We start from the raw sequence: 23,675 nt of genomic DNA on the forward strand, positions 1-23,675 counted from the left end.
CCTCCATTCCCTTCTGGGTAAGTCCGAGTCAGTAGTTGAAAAAAAAAGGATGAAGAGCAAAGAAAAAGAATGAACAGAGCAGAGGAGCTCTAGCTGGAGCATCTTACTGTGCCACCATCTTGCATTGGTGGACTGCTGCCATTGAACTCGGTTTCCCAGTTTATTTACTCTGTTTTCCAGAAAATAGTTTTGTTTTTTGTTTGTCTGTGTCTAGGGGGTTTTAAAACAGGTTAGCGTTCTAACAGTAAAGCCATATGTTAACAATTCATAGCTGTTTACGTTTGATTAGATTGTAACAAGTCAGAAGTCACACGTCACGAGATTCACCATAGTCGAACAGATTTATTTAAAATCACAAGCTTTCGGAGTGCTACTCCTTCATCAGATGAAGTATTCACTTTAACGTAGTACCATGTGACTTCTGACCTTGTCCACCACAGTCCAACACTGGCATCTCCACATCATACATTGTAATAAACAGTAATTCTTATTAAATATAAGAACCTGGTCAAGGTTTTTTTGTTAACTTGATTCCAACAGACTCATTGCATGCTTTGATTAAAACATAAACTAGAAATAAGAGTAGAGTAGGCCGATCAGCCCTTCGAGCCTGCTCCACCATTTGATATGATCATGTCTGATTCTCTATCTCGGTGTCACATTCTAGCTTTCTCCTCTTAACCCATGATGCCGTTAAAACTTTAAATTTTATCTGTCATTTTCTTGAAATAATCAGTGACTTGGCCTCCTTACCCTTCTGTGGTAGAGAATTCCACAGGCTCACCACCTTTTGAGAGAGGAAATGTTTCCTCACCTTCGTCCTAAATGGTCTACTCAGTATTGTGTAACTACATCCCACAGCTCTAGATTTCACAACTAGAGAAAACATCCTCACTGCATTTAGTCTTTCCAGCCATATAGAATTTTATGTTCAACCAGAATTTTTCTCATCCTTGTAAAATCTAGTGAATACTGAACCAGTCAAACCAACCTCTCCCCAGGACAATCCTGCCACCTCCAGTATCAGCCAAATGAACCTTGTCTCACTCTCTCTATGGGAAGTTTCTCCTCCCTTAGGTAAGGAGACCAAAACTGCATGCAATACTCCATGTGTGAATTCACTAAGGACCTGTGTGAATGCAGTAAAACATCCCTCTGACGGCCAACATATCATTAACCTTTTGCGATCTCGGGAATAGTGGGACTTGAGAATTCGCTTACCTCCCCAAGTTGTTTGTAATACTAATATTTTGAAGTGCGTTGCTAAAATTTGCTCAGAATTTTCTCAATTTCCAGTGTCATACTGACTGACCTATAACACCATGTTTTCTCGCTTCCTCCTTCCTTGAATTACAATGTGACATTTAATAATTTATAAGTTGCTAGGACCATTTTTAGAACCTTTGCGAATTTTAGAAAACTATATCCAGTATATTGGCCATCTATCACTTGCAGCTACCTTTTTGAGAACCCTAGATATAGGCCATCAGGTCCTAGGGAATTGTTGTAATTTAGATCCTTAAACTTCTCCAATGCTTTTTCTCTGCTAAATTAAATATCCAAAGTTCTTCACAGTTCTTAGTCACTCGGTTACCCTATATTTCCAGCGTATAATTTGTCTTCTACTTGTGAAGGCAGACATTTCCTCATTGCTCGTGGAATTTCTCCGGTTCCTGCCTCCAAGAAACCAGTATTTATTGTAACTGCTTTGATATACTTGTAAACACTTTTACTGTCTCTTCTATTTTCACAGATACTTCACTAACACTCTAGCTTTCACCTTTGTATTAAATTATTTCCTCCCTTTGTTTGTCTGCTCTTTCAAAATAACTGTCATCGATTCCTCAAAAATCCTACCCTTACCACTTCTCTCCTTACTTCCTCAGTCCCCAAGATCTTTCCTTCATTCCTTCTCCTCCTTCCTCAACTACATGATGACCCTTGACAATGTTACCTAAAGACATGAGATGGATCATGCAAATCACCAACCCATTTGGAAAAGTGATTCCCATGAATCCTGGGTCACCACAAAGGTTAATGGCCTAATCAAAGCGTGCAAAGGCCTCAGTGTACCCATCTGTTGGAGTCAAGTTAACACAAAACTGACAAGGTTAACAAGAATTAATATATAATACAAACCAATGATCATCACAAGTAAACAGCTGTGAACTATCAACATATGGCCAAATTTGTTAAAACTCTCAAACTATTTTAAAAACCCCATCAGCCATGATCTTATTGAATGGCAGGGCAGGCTCGAGGGGCCGGATGGCCTACTACTGCTCCTAGTTCTTATGTTCTTATGTTATGAATATTTGATCTATTGCCCAAATCACAAACCAAATGTGGGGAAAAAGATTAGTTGAAAGAAGGAAAATGGACAAACAATCTTTTTAAAAATTAAATAATTTTCAAACCTTGTACAGAAATCAAATGCTGAAGGAATGGAACTCCAAATATGTAAAATTACATTTTCAGGTGCTTTTGTAATAATTAAGACATACCATACTGTTAAAAATCCATTTATGCCAGCCTGAACATTTTCTTGCTTGGTTATTGAGTCAGTGCCCATGTATGAATTTCAAGGCTAAGTCATTGTTGAGTTACCAGCATAACACATCTTGTGGAGTAGCAGGAGCTTCTGGATTCCTCTATTTAACTGTAAAAATTGTCTTGAAATTAGAAGCTGTATGCTTAGCTCTGCAGTTTATGCAAAATGGGATAGATGACTAAGTACTGAGGTTTAGCACTTTGCAGAAACAAATTCTTAGAAATAAAACATTCTTTTTCATTGTTTTGCAGAAATCATGGCAACAAAAGTACATCTCAGTCAACTCGTTCAGATAGCCGAGATCAGCAGAACCTGACTGTCAATTTTAAGCGAGCAGATGACAGCACTCAGCATGATGGCTCTTCTAATGAAAGCTCAGCTGCACTGAGCCCAAACCTTATTCCCTTGCCAGACTTCCAGCAGACTAAACAGAATCTCTCTAGCAGCAAGGATTTAACCAACACCAACTTACCGCTTCTTCCCAGCCCACGTCTAAACTCCAAGGAAGCACATTCTAAATCTAAAGCTGATTTCCAGGTCGATCAGAAAGTTGCAGAAGGTCCAGGTGCAAAATACTTAAAACCCAATACCAAATCTCAGCAGAATCGACACTCGTTTGTAGAAATGCCACAAAGTAAAACTGGAACTCTACCAATTGAAAAACCTAGCCGTCACAGTTACATAGAACCAGTACAAGGCTCTGTCTCTCAGCAGTCAAAAAACCCAGCTGTTTTAACACCATCCAAAACATATAGGACATTGAGTGATTCAAGGTCAGTTGGAAACCTTAGTGACATGAAAATACATGGGGAGGATCAGACATCCAGATATTTCCCTTCAAGCTGTTTGGAACTCAATGCTTCAAACAATCCAACTGGACAAACAGAAAACAGGCCAATGCAAAATCCACCTGCTACAGCCACCTCTATAAGTAAAAGCCTGGAATCCCGCAAACCTGCCACAAGACACTCAACAAATGAAGAAGAGCTAAAAGTTCCTGCCAGTATTGAAGGGGGTCATTCACATTCAGTATCTGCTCCACATGAATCTTTTCCTTACGACTTAAATTATCCCAGTCCTTATGCCTCCAAACCACGTTCGCAGAGACACTCTATGTATATCCCAAGGAAACAACTATCTGAAATTAGCTCTGGAGGTGTGGGACAGGGAATGCCTGCTAGGACAAATAGTTTGCAGATGTTGTCTCCTCAAATGCAACATGCTCGGACCCCTCTCACGAGAGGTTCTGTGGGCTCCTCTCGTGAGGATTGTACAGATACCCCTGGGGTCAGTGTTAACTTTGCTATGGCAGTTTTTAAATTAGAATAGCAATTGATTTTATGCTGTTTAATCATAAGTTGAATGAGGAAAGTAATTATTTTGATCATTCTTAAATACAAGTTGAAGAACTGAGAAGAAAATTAGCTTAGCAAATGTTTCTGTTTGAATTCTGCATACTGAAGAGATGATTCTTAGCACTTAATAACAAAGTATTTAGCAGTATTGCCAAAACTGTATTGGTGACATATCATTTTGTTTACAGTGCCAACTGAATTGATATTGTTGCTGCTATTTCTTGGACTTGATCATGTTTGTAAACTGTTGAAAGAATCATTCCTATCCATCTCAGATTGATGAAATTTGTCACTGAGTTAGTGAAATAACAGCCGATTAAAATAATTAACATCTAAATAATACAGCTGTGGAGAAGTGGATGGACAACACTCTATTCTGCAGACTGAAGGAATTACTTGATAACAAGTCTCCCTTCATGACAGAATACAAGTGCAAAGGTGTTAGCACATGGTGAGGTGAATGTTTGGAGCACTGCTGTTCAGTGCCATGAGGTAGGAAAATGTAACATTGATCTCCCACTTTGAATCTTTGGTTTGGGTAAGCTAAAATGTATTGAGTGGGTAAACTCCAAGAAGAAAGTACAATGGCTCACTTCTGAGGAGAACATTCAAGCACGTAGTCCAACTTGTGTGGTTCATGTACCTTTTTGCATTTGTTCAAGGGAAGCATGAGCAGAATTATGGGAACAGAAACAGAAGTTGCTGAAAAAGCTAAGCAGGTCTGGCAGCATCTGTGAAGAAAAAATTAGAGTTAATGTTTCAGGTCCCATGACCCATCTGAGGAAGCGTCACCGGACCCGAAATGTTAACTCAGATTTTTTTCTTCACAGATGCTGCCAGACTTGCTGAGCTTTTCCATCAACTTCTGTTTTGTTCCTGATTTACAGCATCTGCAGTTCTTTCGGTTTTTAGCAGAATTGTGGGATTTATTGTCTTTGCATCAAATCCAGACTGATTGTAGAAATGGGCTCTTAATTTGAAAAGACAGATAAAATAAGTTTTTTTTTTACAAAAATTATTTTCAGTTAGAAAGTTGCACATGTTAGAAATTGTGAAAACTGCCCAGTACATATTTTGTGCAACATGTATTTCAGTATGTTCTGGGTACACCAACTGGTTGTTTGGTTGAAATGACCTGTAGGAAAATTGATGGGGTCAGTCTTAGGGGATGATAGACATTATATTTATCATATTATATTTTTCTGACGTTGAAAATGTACAGCTATGGCAGTATGGAGACCACTTGTGATCTATCTTAGTTAACCATCCAAGTAAACCAATGTTGACCTTCCTTTCAGCATGTTCAATCAATATTTTAAAAACCATCTCAACCTTTTCACTGAATCTTTTTATATATAGGTCTTCTGAGAAATGTACATGCGTCCAAGTGTTTAGTAAACCATAAAATGATGGGTAAATTTCAATCTTTATACAGTTTATAACAGGTGATAGAATTTTGTGGATGACAGAAAAATAGGTCAGAAGGCATGTAGTGAGGATGATACAAAGAGTCTACAGAAGGATAAAGCCAGTTAAGTGAGTGGGAAAAAACTTGGCTGATGGAATATAATGTGGAAAAATGTGAGCTTGTGCACTTTGGCAGGAAGAATAGAAGAGCTGAGTATTATTTAAATGGGGAAAGGCTGCAGAAAACCACAGGAGGGATTTGTGGGGTGTGGTTTGTGCATGAAACACATTAGCTAACATGCAAGTTCACTTACTAAAAGGAAAGGCAAATGTTCACCTTAATTTCAAAGGGAATGGAATATTAGAAATAAGAATGTCTTGCTACAACTGTATAAGGCACTGGTCAGACCATAGCTCGAACACTGTGAATGGTTCTGATCCCTTTATCTAAGGAACAATATACTTCAAGGTAGTCCAGAGAAGGTTCACTAGGTTGATTCTGGGGATGGAGAGATTCTGTTCTGAGGAGAGGTTGAGTCATTTGGGCTTGTACTCATTGGAGTTTAGGAGAATGAGGGGACACCTTACTTTGACATATGAGATTCTTACAGGGCTTGACAGGGTAAATGCAGAGATGTTGTTTTTGCCTTTGTGGGAGAGTCTAGGAGCAGGGGACATAATCGCAAAGTAAGGAGGATTTTTTTTTTCTCTGAGGATAGTGAATCTGTGGAATTCTTAACCGCAATGTGTTGTTGAGGCTGGGTTGTTAAGTATGTTCAAGACTGAAATAGACAGGTCCTTAATCAAGGGAAGAGGTGGGAAGGTGGAGTTGAGGATAATCAAATCAGCCATGATAATCATTGAATGGCAGACTAGAATTGATTGGGCAAAGAACCTATTTTTGTTCCTGCATTTTATGGTTTTGTAGACTATCTAATTTCTTTAATCCCACTATGGAAATGAAACAAAGGCAATTTCTTCACTTCCAGAATTTTTAATCAGTGGTTGATTTCTATGGAAGTGGATGCTATAATGCCTGTTGTGCACAAAACCAGCACTAGTTTCTTTTTACTTGGTGATTTTTAGTCTTGAATCCTGAGTACATAATCACTTGTTTGTATTTTTGTTTCAGAAGTTGTTTACTGTTAGATGCCTTGTGCCTTCTCCATCTGTCTTGCTTATCTTTTATCGAGTGTCCTCCACCAACATTCGTTGTAAGCCTCCCATTCTTGTCTGTTGTCTTTCTCATTGGTCAAGTTTAGTGGTACGAAATAAGATGGATGTAACATTGCTGTTGCTTTCTCTTGAGGCAATATTTCTGCACATTACATATTTTACAACACTTAGTATGGTAAAACTGCTAACAGGTTCCAATATTAACATTGTTTCATGTTGTACTTGAAAGGAAAAGCAATCTTGCCTTTTCCTTTATGTTGTTTCTTCCGAGTTTTGCCCATTGTGCTGTGATCACGAGCAAAGTCTAAAACTTTGTTTACTTGTTCCATTTCAACGCATCACCTTTTATTTGTTCAAATGATTTGGCAATTGTCAGGCCAAATAATTCAGATTATAAGGTATATTCCTCAACACTAATTGTTTTCTAAGTTAATATGTTACGTACTCAATTGTAATATTCTGTTCCATCTGTTCCTTGGTTTTATACTCGTAATTAGCAAAAATATAAAATCTGCAAAAGTACAAATGCTTCTAGGCTACTAGGGTTTTCCAAAATTGTTAGGTTAGTATAACCTGTTCATTTGTACTTCATATTACCATGTTAGATAATAAAAGTTTTGGTCTATATGTGATTTCCCATTTCCAAACCTAGCTTGATTCTCTTTTGTACAGCATTACTAATAACATTTCCCTGAGACCGGTAGAAAGATACGCCTTTAAGTTATTGTCTGGATCTCTCCAATCTTTGTTTTTTCCTTCCTTTTGACATTTTATTTTCTTGTGTGCATACCAAATTTGATAATTGTATTGTCTCTTTTGCAATGGTGTCTTTGCTATTCTTGATTACTTTTGCTGTTTTTTTTTACAGGTCCTGGTAACTTCTTAGTTTTTAACTTCTTCATGCCTCCTTTGACTGGACCCTTCTGTAATTATTTTCTGCGGTATTTTTTTGTGGTTCAGGCTTGTTCAGAACCTCTTGAATTTTCAGCCTATTGTAACATAATCATTTATGGCATAGACGGGGGCCACTTGGCTCATCAAATCCATGCTGTATCCCTGCAGAGCAATCTGTTGTGTTTCAAGATGTCTTCTGCCATTGGTCCAGGATTTTTTAGTTCAGTCAAAATCAACCATTTGTACGGGAATCCCTGTCTGTCTGTCTGACTGAACGTTTTTCTTTTAAACTGTTGTGTGTATATTATGATTCAGAATTTGTATTCTCTCCACCCAATCTTACCTGTTGCCTTTTAGGCTTTGCAGTAAAACCAAATATTTTTATAATTTCTTTTGGTTTCTCCTTTGTTCTTTCTTTTGGTTTCTTACATTTTACTTACATTTTGATCATGGTTCCTTCCAGCTTGTTTTTTCTAGCCTGCATTCTACAGCTTCTATGATTGATCTGTTGTCTATCACTGTTGTAAAACCAGTAGTTCTCTTTTTTTTTGCTTCACTTGTCTGTGTAACCAGTTTTTATCTGTTTTCAATATTTAAAAATTCAGTCATTCTTGGAAAGTGGTTCAGTATTTCCCAAAGTCCATGGAACTCTAGGTTGATTCACTGTTCTCCAGCACATTTTTCCTTGCGTGCATATTCCTAGGTTTTATTTTTAATGACTGTCTCCTTATTATCAGCTGCTATAATTACACCTTTGCACCAACTGATGTTGCTTGTTTTTTATCATTTATCAATGAATTTTTTTTTCAATAGTCAAATTACTTTTCCTTATAAAATTTGCAGATCTTTATCTGTGACTTAAGATTTTTGTTGCTGCCATGAAGTCCTGTGACCCATATATTTCATATGGCTTTCAGCAATGACACATTGTGTTGCAGCATCACATTGGGAGGTTAGGTGTTGAACATCTAACTAGATTCTGTACTTTTTACATCAAAATGATAGGAATTAATCCTTGGAGGACTGTTTTGCAAAATGCAGATGTGTTAACAATTCTGAGGCTTTGATGGATCTATAGTTATAAATGGTATTTTATGAATATAAGAATGTTCAGTCAGTTCAAGGCACTGAATGGTGGTCTTTTTCAAGTCTAGTTAAGCTTCTCTTGCAACTTTTATTTGCTGTTTTTTTTCCCCACTTAGGTGATGCTGCTTTCTTGAATTAGATTTATTGTCACATGAGCACAGTGAAAAGTTTATAAGTCGTTACTTATGGTGCCACCTTAGGTATAAAGCTACCTAGGTACAGAATCTTGGGTACGAAGCAGAAAAATAAGGAAAACAAAGTTTGAAGTGGAACAACAAAAACACAGTTAACGTTCAACACTACAGTCCATAAGCACCTGGCCAATCTGGCTTGCACTCTACATAACGGCTTGACCTCCCCCACTTCAAGCTCGACCTTACCGCTGCTGCCGTTTTGCAGCGTGTTCCTGCTCCTGCTTTGCAGCGCGTTCCTGCTCCCACCAACGCCACGAGCTGCTTGCTCCTGCTGTCACTGCGGCCACCTCAGGCTGCTATATCTTGCTCTCGCTGCTGACCACCTCAGGCTCCGTGTTCCCGCACTCCTGCTAGAGTCCCACTCTGATCCCACTCCAGGCTCCCAGCCGCTTCCACGCTCTGAACCGCAAAGAAACCGTGATGTCGCCGACTGTTAAGAGTTCTGCCTGGGTACACCTTGTGGCCGACTGCCAAAGCCCCCAGCCACTGTCGTCACTGCTGCTGGCTCCATGACTGAGCTCCCTCCTGAAAGTAAGTAGTGAAAAGAAAATCTGAAAAATAAAGCAAGAAAAGTGGTTGGAGTGGCTCAGGAGCTGTCCTCCGCTGCTATGTTTGGCCCAAAATATAGTTTAGAGCATAAGGACGAGGAGCAGGAATAGGCATGCTGTGCCATTCAGCATGATCGCAGCTAATCTCATGTCAACGTCAACATCAACGTCAACTCCAACTCCACTTGCCTGCCTGCTCCCCATAACCCTTTACACCATTACTAATTAAAAATCAATGTCTCCTTAAAATACTCTGGAATAGTAAATTCACATTTATGATCCTTTGAGAGACATAATTCCTCCTTATCACTTTTTAAAATCTACTGTCTCTTAGCCGGAAACTGTGACCTCTCGTTTTAGATTGCCCATTGTTCCCTTTAGAATCTTTTATACCTCAGTTAAATCACCTTTCATCCTTCTAAGCTCTAGCAGTTTGGGCCTAAACTGCTGAATCTCTCCCCATAAGACAAGCCTTTCATTTTTAAAATTAACCAAATGAACCTTCTCTGAATTGCCTCTAATGCAGCTAAATCCCTCCCTTAAGGGGACCAAAACTCAGCAGCGTAAATAGAAGAAACTATCAAGCTACTAACTTAAATCCGTGATCTTTTAAAAGATTTTGATATTTATGTGTACACATATTATTGCTTAGCAGTTAAGATACCATGTGGATTATATTAGATGTATAAATGTGATAAATGAGAATAAGACATTTTTGTTTGCGTAGATGACTACTGTTTTTAACTTTTCTAGTTTGTCTTCAATGTCATGAGCTAGCTGGAAAATGTTCCATAAGCAGCAAAAGCCCTTTGGTGCATTGCCCAAGTCCTCTACCTTAAACCAGGTATAATGACATCAGTTACAACATCCTGCGAAGAAGCTTAAATTTTTTGTTCCATGTCTTTTCCACATTTGTACATAAACAGACCTGATCTGGAGCTTGTATTCGATTGCAGAGGACTTTTCCTCATGGAAAATAAACAGTCTTTAATCCCAGTAATGGAGAAACCTTGATTAATTTTAAGAGGACATTCACTAACTCATTGTACTTCTTACAGTATTAGGTCTTCCCACTGTTTTCCTCTGCCTTTGCCTTTTTAAAACTTGATTATATAGAGATTTCTTGGAGCAAGATAGCTAGTATTGGTTCAGTGAGCTGATTGGCCTCCTCCTACTCTGACTGTGTGCAACCTATTTTCTAAATGGGGAAAGGCTACAGAAATCTGAAGCACAAAGGGACTCTGGATTCCCTTCAGGTTAACATGGCAGCAGTTAGAAAGACAAATGCAATGTTAACATTCATCTCAGTGGGGAGGCCTGTGATCAGAGGAGTACCTCAAGGATTGGTACTGGGTCCACTGCTTTTTAATATAAACGATTTGGATGTGAATACAGGAGGTATGGTTCGTACGTTTGCAGATGACACCAAAATTGGAGGTGTAGTGGACAGCAAGGAAGTTACCTCGGAGTACAACAAGGCCTCGATCAGATGGGCGAATGGGCCGAGGAGTGGCAGATTGGGTTTTAATTTAAATAAATGTGAGGTGCTGCATTTTGGAAAGGCAAATCAGGGCAGGACTTATACAGTTAATGGTAAGGTCCTGGGAATTGTTGCTGAACAAAGAGACCTTTGAATGCAGGCTCATCGTTCCTTGAAAGTGGAGCCGCAGGTAGACAGGGCAGTGAAGAAGGTGTTTGGTACGCTTACCTTTATTGGTCAGTGCATTGCGTATAGGAGTTGGGAGGTCATGTTGCAGCTGTACAGGACATTGGTTAGGCCACTTTTGGAATACTATGTGCAATTCTGGTCTCCCTGCTATAGGAAGGATGTTGTGAAACTTGAAAGGGTTCAGAAAAGATTTACAAGGATGTGCCAGGATTGGAGGGGTTTGAGGTGTAGGGAGAGGCTGAATAGACTGGGACTATTTTCCCTCGAGTGTCAGAGGCTGAGGGGTGACCTTACAGAGGTTTATAAAATCATAAGGGACATGAATAGGGGGAATAGACAAGGTTTTTCCCCCAGGGGTAGGGGAGTCCAAAACTAGAGGGGCTTAGGTTTACGTTGAGAGGGGAAAGGGACTTGAGAGGTAACTTTTTCACAGAGAGGATGATGCATGTATGGAATGAGCTGCCAGATGAGGTAGTAGAGGCTGGTACAATTATAACATTTAAAAGGCATCTGGATGGGTACGTGAATAGGAAGGGTTTAGAGGGATATGGGCCAAATGCTGGCAAATGGGTCTGGATTAATTTAGGATATCTGGTCAGCATGGACGAGTTGGACCGGAGGGTCTGTGACTGTGTGACTCTGTGAAGATCATGTTTGACAAGCTTCCAGGAAACTGGCAATTGAATAAAAGATATGTGGGTTTTTTTTTCTTTCATTCACAGGTTCTGAGCGTCTCTGGCTAAGCCAGCATTTCTGACCCTCCCTATTTGTCCTCAAGAACGTAGTGTTGAGCTGCCTTTTGAACTGCTGTAGTTTATGTAGTGCAGTTGTACACACAGCGCTTTTATGGAGGAAATTCAGGAGATTTTGTCCCAGTGAACAGTGGAGGATACTTATAGACCTTTTAGGTCAAGATGGTGTGTCACTTGGAAAGGAACTTGCAGGTGGTGGTGTTCCCCCTTATTTGCTGCATATATCGTTCTCTATGATAGAGGTCGTAGTTTTAAAAGATGTTGTCTAAGGATCCTTGGTGAGTTATTGCAGTGCATTTTGTGGAGGCTACATATTGCTACCACTGCATCAGTAGATGAGGTAGATGGAGTGCTATTCAAGTACCTATTTTGTCCCGAATGCTGTTGAGCTTCTTGATTGTTGAAGCTGCACTCATCCAGGGAAGTGAAAGTATTCTATCACACTCCTGACTTGTGCCTTGTAGGTGGTGGACAGGTATTGGGAATCGGGAGGTGAGTTACTGCAAAATTCCCACCCTCTGGTCTGGTCAAACAATCAGAATTTTATGGCTGGTTGTCTATCCAAACATAAAAAGTCTTTCATTTAGATTATTGCTTCTATGCATCCAGTGCAATCAATCTACTTGGTATCTTAAGTGCTGAGCAATGGTTTTTCAATATCTATACCCCTGTCAATATGACATTCTATTGGAGAACACAGAATCTATCGGGATTTAAGTTTAGAAGCTTTATGGTTTCTTCTATTTAAGCTGCACACTGTTTTGGTCCCCTTATGTGAGTGATGATCTAACTACATTTGAGGCAGTTTTGGGCTCAGGATGGTGATAGTGGGGGATTCAGTGATAGCAATACAATTGAATTTCAAGGGGTGATGGTCAGCTTCCTAAGTTGTTGAAAATTGTCATTGCCCATCTCCTATGTGGCACAGATCTTACGTGCCACTCATCAGCTCAAGCCTGTATCCTAACCTTCCTGCCTTTGGGTATGAACTGCTTCAATATCTGAAGAGTTGCAGATGCTGCCGAAAGTTGTGCAATTGTCAGTGAATATCCCTACTCCTGACTTGACGATGAGGGAAGGTCATTGATATAGGAGCTGAACATGTTTACACCTTGGAAACTGCCCTGAGGAATTCCTGCAGTGAAGTCTTATGGCTGAAATGCTCGACTCTGCAACCACAAACATCTTTCATTGTGTTAAGTATGACTCCAAACAGTGGAGAATTTTTCCATGATTCCCTTTGATTCCAGTTTTGCAGCTTCCAATACCTTCAACCATTTCTTCATTCATCATGATATCAATTGAATGGATTGGAGTTTAAGATTTCTGATGCTGTGGACCTCAGAAGACCAAGATGGATCATCCACTCAACATTTTGACTAAAGTTGGCTCCGGATATTTCAGTCGTAACTTTTGTGCTGGGGTTCCCCCACCATTTAAGATATTGTGCAGTCTCCTCCTGTTTGATTAACTTTCCACCACAATGACAACGAATGTAGCAGGAATGCACAGCTTAGATCTGATCCGTTGAAATGCTCAGATCTGTGTGTTGCAAACTGCTGCTTCTGTTTGACAAACAACTGTTGTACATGCAACAGGTTGACACCTTATTTTTAGGTGTAGTTGGTGCTGCTCCTGGCTTGCCCTTCTGCAGGTTATTTTTTGATTGAATAAAGGTTAATTATTTCTTGATCATGATGTTAGAATGAAAGATATGCTGGACTGTCAAGTTGTTTGCAGTTTGTAGTTGAATTGAATACTGTTGGTTCACAATGCCTCATGGATGTACAGTTTTGAATTGCTAGATGTGTTTTTACATGATTCCATTTAACATTGTGGAGCATGCACAATGGAGGACATCATCAAAGTGAAAGTTAACACTTTGTCTCGATAAAATCTCCAGTGGTCATTCCAACCAGTATTCTTAGGGACAGATACAACTGCAACAGGTAGATCGGTGAGGATGAGGTCCAGTAGATTTTTCCTCCTTGTTATTTCTCTTGCCACATGCCTCAAAACCAGTTGAGCATCAGTGTCCTTTAGAACTTTTCCCAGATTGGTCTACGGTGCTATCAAACTGCTCCTTGGTAGAGGACGTTGAAGTTCCCCGCCAAGAGTATGCTGTGTACTCCTATCCCCAAAGTGTTTGTCTGGACCTCTGAATTATTAATTCGTGACATTGCCACCACTCCCTGTTATCCTTGCTAATTTTTCATTGTTACACATCCCATTACCATGTCTTTTGAACCCTACTAATGTGACTTCATTTTTATGACTCCAAATAGTTTTTAGCATTTTTAAAAATGCATATTGGTTTGAATTTGTTATGTCAGATACAGAAGGTATACTACTTGAAGTTTGATCCCATTTTTACTGTACACATAATTTCTGCATCATGTTTGCAGCTGGAGCAATCCTTATCGGATGGAAAACATAGCCGACCACCAATCAAAGATTCTACTAGGGATAATGCAATGTCATTCCACAGCCATCAACATCAGATTGAGGTGAGAAACTTTTTTTTCATTCTTGCAGCCAGTTTGCATGCATGCTTTTGATCAATGTGATTTGCAAAAAGAGCAAACATAATACAAGTTGAAACTTCTTCACATGGCGAGTGGCTAGGGTATAGAATGTTCTGTCTGGAAGTTGGTGGAAGCCAGTTCTGTTGACGCATTCAAGAGAGTATTGATGATTATTCGGATAGAAATGATGAGTAAGGTAGAGGGATAAAAATCAAGAAGTTGGCAGTAAGTAATGATGCACATTTGAAGAGCTGGTGCAGGCATGATGGGCCACATGGCTCCTCTCTGCACTTCTGTGACTTGCCCAGAAGTTGCAAGGTAATTAATCCTAATTCATTGCACAAAATATATGGCCAAAAATAGCCTTCTCTCTGGTTGGCAATAGAACCTACTGCTCTAAGAAATTGTCCTAAATACTTCCTACAGTCTCCTTTTGTTAACTTAATTAGTCCAATCTATGTGAATGTTAAAATCATCCATGATTATCACCATATCTTTCTTACAGGTTTTCAATGTTTCTTCCCTCATACTCTACTCTACAGGGTAGTGAGAGTTAGATTTCCAAAACCTACTCCCACAAATGTCTTTCACCTTTTACAATTTCTTACCTCAAACTGATTCTACATCCTTCAATTTCTGTATAAAGGTCATCTCTCACTATAGTTCTAATGGCATCATTAAGTAGTGGAGTGTCAGAACCTCAATCCTGTTGAATAATTGCAAGAGATGAGGCTGTTCCACTTCTACCTTCTCAACTCTCATGGCCACCTCAATCACAGTCACATTGACTGTGGACCAAATTCAAAGACGTTAGCCTGAGAATGTGACTGCCTTCTAAAACAAAGTATCCAGGTAACTCTCCCCTCCTTGATGCATCGCATTGTCCGAAGCTCGATCTCCATCTCACTAACACTGAACTGAAGTCACTTGAGCTGTACATAATTTAACTGTGGACGTCTGTTAGCTCAGTTGGCTGGATGGCTGATTTTCAATGCAGAGTGATGCCAACAGCATAAGTTCAATTCCTGCATCGGCTGAAGTCATCATGTAGGATTCTCCTTCTCAACCTCTGCCATCATCTGAGACGTGGTGATCCTCAGCTTAAACCATCATTAGTCATCTCTCTCTGATAATGGTCTGGTGAGATTACGGCGACTTTGACTTTAGTTGTAATGGCCAGAGATCACACCGGCATACACCAGCAACCATATAATACAGCTGCAACACATCACCTGTCCTGCCTTCCTTATTGTAATGAATTAATCACTTTCTTAATTTTTAATTACTGCCTTGTGTTTGTATTCACAATTAAAATTCCCTGCTTTTGATAAGAGACAAAGACGCAATGCTCACCACTCAATCGTTTCTGTTCTGTTATACAATATTTTGATTTTCTTCAGACAGCCCTGAGCCCCCAGACTCACCACCATGGTTTTTCAAAGGATTTTTAAACATCAAAACAGCTTTGAGAGTTAACTTCTATTTCTATCCCGTCCCTCAGCATTTCAGCCTCTTTTAGGCTTATGTCAGCTACTGGAGGCTAAAGAAATATAGAAAAAGGAGCACCTTTCTGGCCTTGCACTAAATTCCGGATTTCATGGTCGTCTACCTTACACTCCACTGCACTTTGTTTCTTACTTGCTGTCATGGTGTTGACTCCTTTTCTGCACTTCATGAAATTGAGGCTATCTGAAACTGCTGCCTCTCCTAACTCTCATCTAGTTCTGTTAAGCCATCATCCCTGCACACATTTGTTTATGGTTAAGAAATATCGCAATACTGAAATGATCACCTCCTCCATGGCCCCACCCTCCCTATCGCTCTAGTTTCTCCCAGGGCTATAACCTTCAGCAATATCTGCACTCCTCCAATTCCAGCCGCTTGAAAATCCCTGATTTTAGTCGTTTCTCTACGGCAGTTATGCCTTCAGCTACCATGGCCCAAAGCTCTGGAATCCCGTCCCTCAGCATTTCAGGCTCTTTTAGGAGGGTTCTTAAAATGTCTCGCTTTGCCTAAGATTTTCGTTATCTGACCTAATGTTTGACGTAATACCACATTTTTTGATCACACTTCTGTAAAACACATTGGGCTTTTTTGATTATTTGCTCATGCAAAGGATGGTAGTAACTAGTTATCTGGATTTCTCTGACATAGATAGTTTTGAATGTGAGGACAGTTAATGTTTTCAAGACTCAGTTAAATTTTGTTGGGTCAAGATTTTGAGGTTATGAAGCTAATGTGTGTAAATTACGTGGAAGTACAGATTTCAGCCACAAATTAATTGATTGGTGGAGTAAGCGCAAGGGACTAAACAACAACACCTTCCAGTCGTGAACCACTTCAACTCCCCCTCTCACTCCCACTCCCTGGACGATACGTCCATCCTGGGCCTCCTCCGGAGTCACAACGACGCCACTCGGAAACTTGGGAGCCTGCAACCCAATGGTCTCAATGTGGACTTGACCAGCTTCAAAATCTCCCCACCCCCGACCTCATCCCAAGACCAACCCTCCTTCCCACCCCCGCCTCCCTGACCTGTCCATCTTCTCTCCCACCTATCCGCTCCTCCCACCTCACTGGCCAATCCCCACCACTACCTACCTGCACTCACCTATCACCATCCTACCTACCTTCCCCAGCCCAAACCCCCTTCTCTATTTATTTTAGAGCCCCCTTCCCCTCCCCCATTTCTGAAGAAGGGTCCCAACCCGAAATGTCAGCTTTCCTGCTCCTCTGCTGCCTGGCCTGCTGTGTTCCTTCAGCTCTACACTATATTATCTCAGACTCCAGCATCAGCAGTTCTTACTATCTCGGACTAAATAGCTACTGCTGATTTATATTCTTAGATCATCCATCTTGCCATCAGAAATAGAGTGCGAAATTTGCTGTTTTGTATTTGCCTTGCTTTTTTATTTAGGTTATCTCTGGAAGATTATGCTACTTAATGCCACTTTATTGTCAACTCGACATGATGATTGAATTTGATTTTATTTATAAACAATGGGCTGGGACTTACATTGGTGATTTGGAAATTTTTGACAATTTTATTTAATCAAACCTGCACAGTATTGGCCTAGTTACATTTCTTCATTTGTGTATGTGCATAATATTTTGTGTTAACTATATTTTAAGCCCACGCATGCACCAAGAGTGGGATGAATGCTGCCATATATCATAATACTGCAAGAACCTAAAGTTTCTCCACCAAACTATCGAGCTTGTATCTGTTTGGAATTACTTGGCGTAATTTAGGATAAACAAATATTTCAGCGGTGAAAACTAGAGATGGCAGCAACAGTTGAAATGTTGAGTTAGGCCTTTTATTTTATTCCTGAGTCTGGCAGTAGTGAAGTGTGTGGGTTAAGTGGCATTCAAACTGTTAGTAAAGGTGGAATACCTAGTATGGGAAAAGATGTTCAACAAACTGGTAACAGTGGGTATTGATGGAACATAGAACGCTTTTGCTGGGATGCTGAGAGGATAATAGAAATGAGGGAGGATGGTGAGAAGATATTAGAAATGAGGGAGGTAGGAGACTATTTTCTGCGAGCATGGGATTGGCAAGGCTTGGAGCACTAAGGTGGTGTCTGGGTGTCTGGCTGTCTCTTAACTGGGAGGGAGTTTCATTTCCAACTTGTTCTTCATCTCTGTAGTAGTATGGGCAATGATTACAAGTAGTCTTTGACAGAACTTTGATCACAGTTGATAGTCACATATGGAAGGAAAATGTAGCTTCATAGCTGGAAATTTATCTGCAGAATCACTTCTTAGAGAATGCCAAGGGCAGTGGTTAGCACTGCTGCCTGACAGCACCATGGACTCGGGTTCAATTCTACCCTCGGGTGACTGTCTGTCTGGGTGGAGTTTGTGCACATTCTCCCCGTGTCTGTGTGGGTTCCCTTTGGGTGCTCCAGTTTCCTCCCAGAGTTTAAAGATACACAGGTTAGATTGAGACAGGATTGACTGTGCTAAATTACCCATAGTGTCCAGGGCTGTGTAGGCTAGGTGGATTAGCCACGGGAAATGGGTTACACGGTAGGTCTTCAGAGGGTTGATGTGAACCCGATGGGCCGAATGGCCTGCTTTCACACTTTAGGCATTCTATGATTCAGTTAATTTGTTTTGAGAGCTTTGGAGCGTTGTAGAATATTTAAATTTCGTACTAGGGTTTTTTCTCCAGAAATTCATTCTATGAAGATCACATAACATAATTTTCTATCAGAGTAAAATTGTATGCATAACAATATTGCTTTGTACTGGAGAGTGTACTGACTAGTTCTGACATTTCATTGTTGAATTTATTAACAAACTTGCAGCAATTTCATCCTCTGCAAATCTAATGTTCCAAATTATATTTCTGCTTTTAAATTTATACAGGATTTAGTATGTAAATTCCACTTTTCATTATTTCTGCAGCTAATGATATGTGATCCAGGCAATGCAATCTAAGTGATTCATCCCTGAAGTCTAGTACAACCTGGAATGAGAAGCAGTATTTTTTATAAAAAATGAACTGAAATATTATAAGATACTTCAGATATAATTGTTTTCTTCTTCTTGTGTTTTTAAACGATTTATCCATGATGCTTGAATTTCTATTAGACATCGCAGTCAGATTCTGATCTATGGTATTTGCAAGTTGTAACATTTATTCTAATATGCTTACATTTTAGCCTGCAGGATATCATGATATTCACTTAGAAGATGGTCTATCCACAAAAGAAAATAAGTATGTGTTTTCTGATACAGTGCCCAGGGATAGACGAGTACGAAGCTATTATGAAGGTAAGCGAGAGCACATTCGTCACTGCACATTGATCAGTGGACAAGATGGTAATGCACTATTTAATAATGTTATTGTTTGACCAGACTATTCTTCATTGGAAGGCACATTCAGTGAGAGAGGTCCAATTAATGTATCAATTGCCAGTAACTCCAAGTCAAAACACTCCAAAAGACATACAGCTTTTGATCTTTGGTAAGTAACCGCTGTCTTTCACCTTGTTTCTCTGTGTGTTGATATAGAACTTAAAATGCAATGCACACATGCAAAAGTAAATGTGATGCTACTCAGGAATATTGGCTGAATTTCTGCAGCCATTAGAAAGGAAGAAAATTTTAACTAAAGTAATAAATGCAGAGTGTATATAGAATTATGTGCTGCAGTGTCCTATTGTGTGTGGAATTAATAATGGAATTAAACAGCTTGCTGCACTCAAGGACTATATAATTACAATTAGAGGTTAAGTTTTAATGTTAAACCTAAGTTTAACTTTAATGTCTTCATAGTACAAAACTTAGTTATTGCTGAGAAAAGAAACAAGCTATCATAGCTCTAGTCTTACACTCTTCTGGAAAAAGCAGGAGTACCAAATTTCAAAGGGACCAATAATTTATGGTCCTTCAGGGAAGGGTGCTGATTGGTTGGCAAGATGATTGGTTGATGCATTACTATGGAGAATGCACAAGGGGAACTTCTGTTATTCATGCCATTGTTTAATTTAAAAAGGACATATGGTTAGATAAGTTTCCATTAGCCTTACAGAGGAGAGGTGCCTGTGTGTGAAAAGATGTAGCTTTGAGTAGGCTTAGCCATTTTCTAAGCCCAACTGATCATCCTAAATTGGTTAGTGTAATTCTTATCAAACATAGGGTGATTCAACAAGAATTCAATCATGGAATCAAATCTAGTGTTCAACATTACAATCTGAGTTTTGCAAACACAGGCTGATTGTTTCAAATTGAACATCCCTTCAACTGTGTTCACAATCTGCCAGACATTGAGAAGCACAGCCTATGTACCAGCACTGAAATTCATGCATCATAATTAGCCATTTGTGTGATAGTCAGAAAATCTATTCAGTTTAACAACCATCTTCTGTTAATGGAAAATACCACATATTGCTACCTCATAGCAGTGTGAAAGAGCAAACTTCACCTGTTGCTCTAATTTTTGAAATATCTTTGAGGTAATCTGAGCATTTTTCGGGCCATTTGTGACGATCCGGAACAGATATTTTGCCACAACTATACAGATCATTAGTTAGACCACACCAAGAGTACAATGTGCAGTTTTAGGCTCCTTATTTAAGGAGTGACATAAGAAAACATTGAGCAAGCTGGGCCGAAATTCATTGGAGTTCAGAAAAAATGAAAGGTAATCTGAGGGGGTGTGAAAGTGTAGGTGCAGAGAGGATGTTTCTTTGGAGGAATCTAGAATACAGGCCACAGTGTCAAAATAAGCTTTCTTTTTATTCATTCATGAAATGTCGCCATCACTGGCTGAGCTGACATTTATTGCCCAGACGGAATTTGAGTCAACCATATTGCTGAGAGTCTGGAGTCACATGTGGGCCAGACTGGATAAGGTTAGTAGTTTTCGTTCCCAAAAGAACATTAATCGAATCATATGTTTTTTTTTAAAATGACAGTAGGTGATGGTTACATGGTTAGCTGAAGGCTAGCTTTTAATTCCAGATTTTGTTAAATTCAAATTTCACCATCTACCAAGGTGGACTGTCCCCAAAATATTAGTCTGGACTTCTGGATTACTAGACCACATTATTGCCACGGCACCCCACCCTGTATCTTCCATTTAAAACTGATCTGAAGGGGAATTTCTTTTCTCAATTAATCTTAGTCTTTAATTAGTCATTAATCTTCAAAGTTCAGTATCTTAGAGAGCAGTGAAAGCTTGGTCATTGAATTTATTTACAAAGAGGTCGAATGTTATGGGGTCAGGCAAAACTAGAGTTGAGGCCACAGTCAGAGAAACCTTGATCATCTTGAATGACAACACAAGCTTGAGGGGCCAAATGGCCTGGTCCTGTTTAGGTTCTCCGTCCACTATAGCAGACCTGTCAGATATTTATCAAATAAGCTGTGACATTAGTTTCTTGGGATAGTGATTCCGTAGAATCAATTATCTTTTTGAGATTACACAGTTTAATTATAATTGTGTAGAGACACGATCAGAAATTGACAGACACTCACATTGGCAATGAAAGAGAATTTGTGTATTGTCCTGAATATTTTCATTTAATTTAGCATTTTGTTCAAGGTGATATTTGGAGGTAATTAAGAGCTAGTTCTTGTACTGTAGAAATCTGATATAATGCGGATGTCAGGGTCCAAGAAGTGAAATGTTATAGCTGGATGATGTAGTGCTGTAGTATATTCCTGATTTTGTTAGTTTCAGTCCCTTGTGTCTGTGCCTGCTTATTGATTGTGTGTTCTTCCTGAAATCAAATATCTAATATGGAATTGAAGCAAAATTTTAAGAAAAATATTTCCTTTTAATAGGTCAACACGACTTTTGATTGTCGGGACGGTTTGGGTTGAGCTGAGCTGACAGATTGCAGAAAGTGGCAACTAGTCCAGGCAGAAAACTTCCATTCCCCTCAGTCTTTTTCAATTGGCTGTCATAATTGCAGTGACATTCCTGGAAATTCTTCATTAACTGTGTAATGTCATTTATACATAGTGTTTTTCTAGGATTCGGCAGATTTTCTTTCAAAGTTAAGCAGACAGTCACGGTGAATCCATTTAGCATTTGAGTGCTGTTCATTCGAATTCAGCACAAGTACAGTTGCTAATTTCACATGTAATTTAAATAAATATGCAATTAAAGTGAATTTGCCATTCATGTCAGATTCTCTTCAGGATTTTAAAAGTCATAAGACCCCCTGTGTTATAAGCCATATCATGGTATACTAATTTTCCTTATCAAACTTCCATTCTCTGTTATTAATCTTCATATCAGGAAGGATGCAAGAAAAAGTGTGTTTGGCTTACATGCACTGAACTGATATGACTAGTTGTAAAATGAGAATCATTTCAATTTTACCATCTCATGGTTTTTTACGGTAGAAATACGAAAAAAACACAACTTGTTTACTTGGATGGAAAAGCTTTTGAATGAAATGCAGAATGCCAGCAGTGCAAAATTGATTTGTGGCAAATCAGCAGCCAAGTCCTTTGTGACATTCTGGTTTCTTTCCTTCATGTATTTATAAATTATTGCCAAGATTTGTAATTTTATGACAAGCAAAAACAGCCATGACATCAGGATAAATGTTTGTGAACCTTAGAATTATAGTGATGGCACGATGGCTCATAGAATCCCTACAGTGTGGAAAGAGGCCATTTGGTCCATCAAATCTGCACCAACCCTCCAAAGAGCATCCTATCCCCACATTTGCTACTACTATTTATCTAGCCTACACATCCCTGGACACTACGGACAATTTATTTAGCATGGCCACTCCACTTATCCTGCATATCTTTGCAATGTGGGAAGAAACTGGAACATCTGATGGAAACCCACACAGATACAGGGAGAACATGTAAACTCCACACAGACGGTCACCCAAGGCTGGAATTCCTGGAGCTGTGAGGCAGCAGTGCTAACCCCTGAGCCACCATGCCACTTGTTCACAAAAAGCTATAAACTATTGTTCCATACAAGAAGATAACGTCGAATTGAAAAATAAGCTGCTGATTTGTTTTGAACCCATTTTGTACTGCTATTGTAGACCAGTTACACCCCAGTTAATTCTTAAAATTTGTTGCCCCTCTAGCATCTCCAACAGTAACATTATCTAGTCATTTGTCCAATTCATACGGTGCCATTAAGTTTCTCGTAACTATGGAGATAAACGTATTGTTCTCAATTTCAGGAAAAGTACCGAGAATCTTAACATAAATCCCCCTGAACAAACTAAGGAAAAGGGAAAGGGTTTCTTCAGAGCAATAAAAAAGAAAAAGAAGAAATCACAAACTGTAAGTTTTTATTGCTCTCTAAGAGTATTTATAATGGATTGAGGAATGGATGGGGGTGTTCGGTGGTTATTGTTTTATCAACTTAGCTTATTTTCCTAGTGTTGGTTTTGTGTGTACAAGCCCAGATCTAATCCCTTGAGGGTCTCTGGTGTAATTGTCAGATTAATGCATTTCCCCGGAATTGTTCCAAGTGAAAACAAAGAACTTCAATTATTAAAATATAATCAAAATATTTTATTAGATTGAAAACACATTCAAATATGTGACTCAATTTTCAGATCAATAATGCTAGGTGTGAGGCTATTACACTGAACTGTTTTCAGGGCTTTCTAAACTTTTAATCAAGGATGAATACCTGTAGTTTTCTTAAAAAAAGCTGATATTGCTTTCCCTGTTGTGAAACGTGTAGACTGTGAATTTTCCGAGTTTTCATATTAGATAATTGATTTAGTCTTCCTCAACTAAATCATTTTCCCAGTGTGAAAATGCAACTTCTTACATGATCAATAAATGCACTTAACAAAGAGGTGCAGGTTCTTTCAGTCAGGTTTGGTCTGGCACAATGTAACCTTTGCAACCAGAAGGGACAATCCTCATTTTATGTAACTGCACTATTATTGAGTATAGCAGTTAGATGATGTGTAAGACCTCGCATGCTGTAATGCCCAGAAGCAGGAAGAGAAATATCCTAAATTGCCTTTTTAAAAATGAATTTATCTTGTTTAAATTACTTTTAA

The 23,675-nt window shown here is 39.2% G+C and overlaps 1 protein-coding gene across 1 annotated transcript; it reads left to right on the top strand.

Moving 5' to 3' along the window:
• Positions 1-2,802: 2,802 nt before the first annotated feature.
• Positions 2,803-23,131, top strand: LOC125481294 (cyclin-dependent kinase-like 5; the record flags this gene model as incomplete). The annotated part of the gene is made up of 5 exons (XM_048592657.1): positions 2,803-3,838; positions 14,038-14,139; positions 18,831-18,942; positions 19,027-19,135; positions 22,836-23,131. Coding segments are annotated over 5 exons (1,504 nt in total), but the record flags the coding sequence as incomplete, so codon positions are not given.
• Positions 23,132-23,675: the final 544 nt, after the last annotated feature.

The sequence above is a fragment of the Rhincodon typus genome, unplaced genomic scaffold (assembly GCF_021869965.1).
Source record: "Rhincodon typus isolate 14 unplaced genomic scaffold, sRhiTyp1.1 hic_rhity00001621, whole genome shotgun sequence".
NCBI classification, from domain to species: domain Eukaryota; kingdom Metazoa; phylum Chordata; class Chondrichthyes; order Orectolobiformes; family Rhincodontidae; genus Rhincodon; species Rhincodon typus.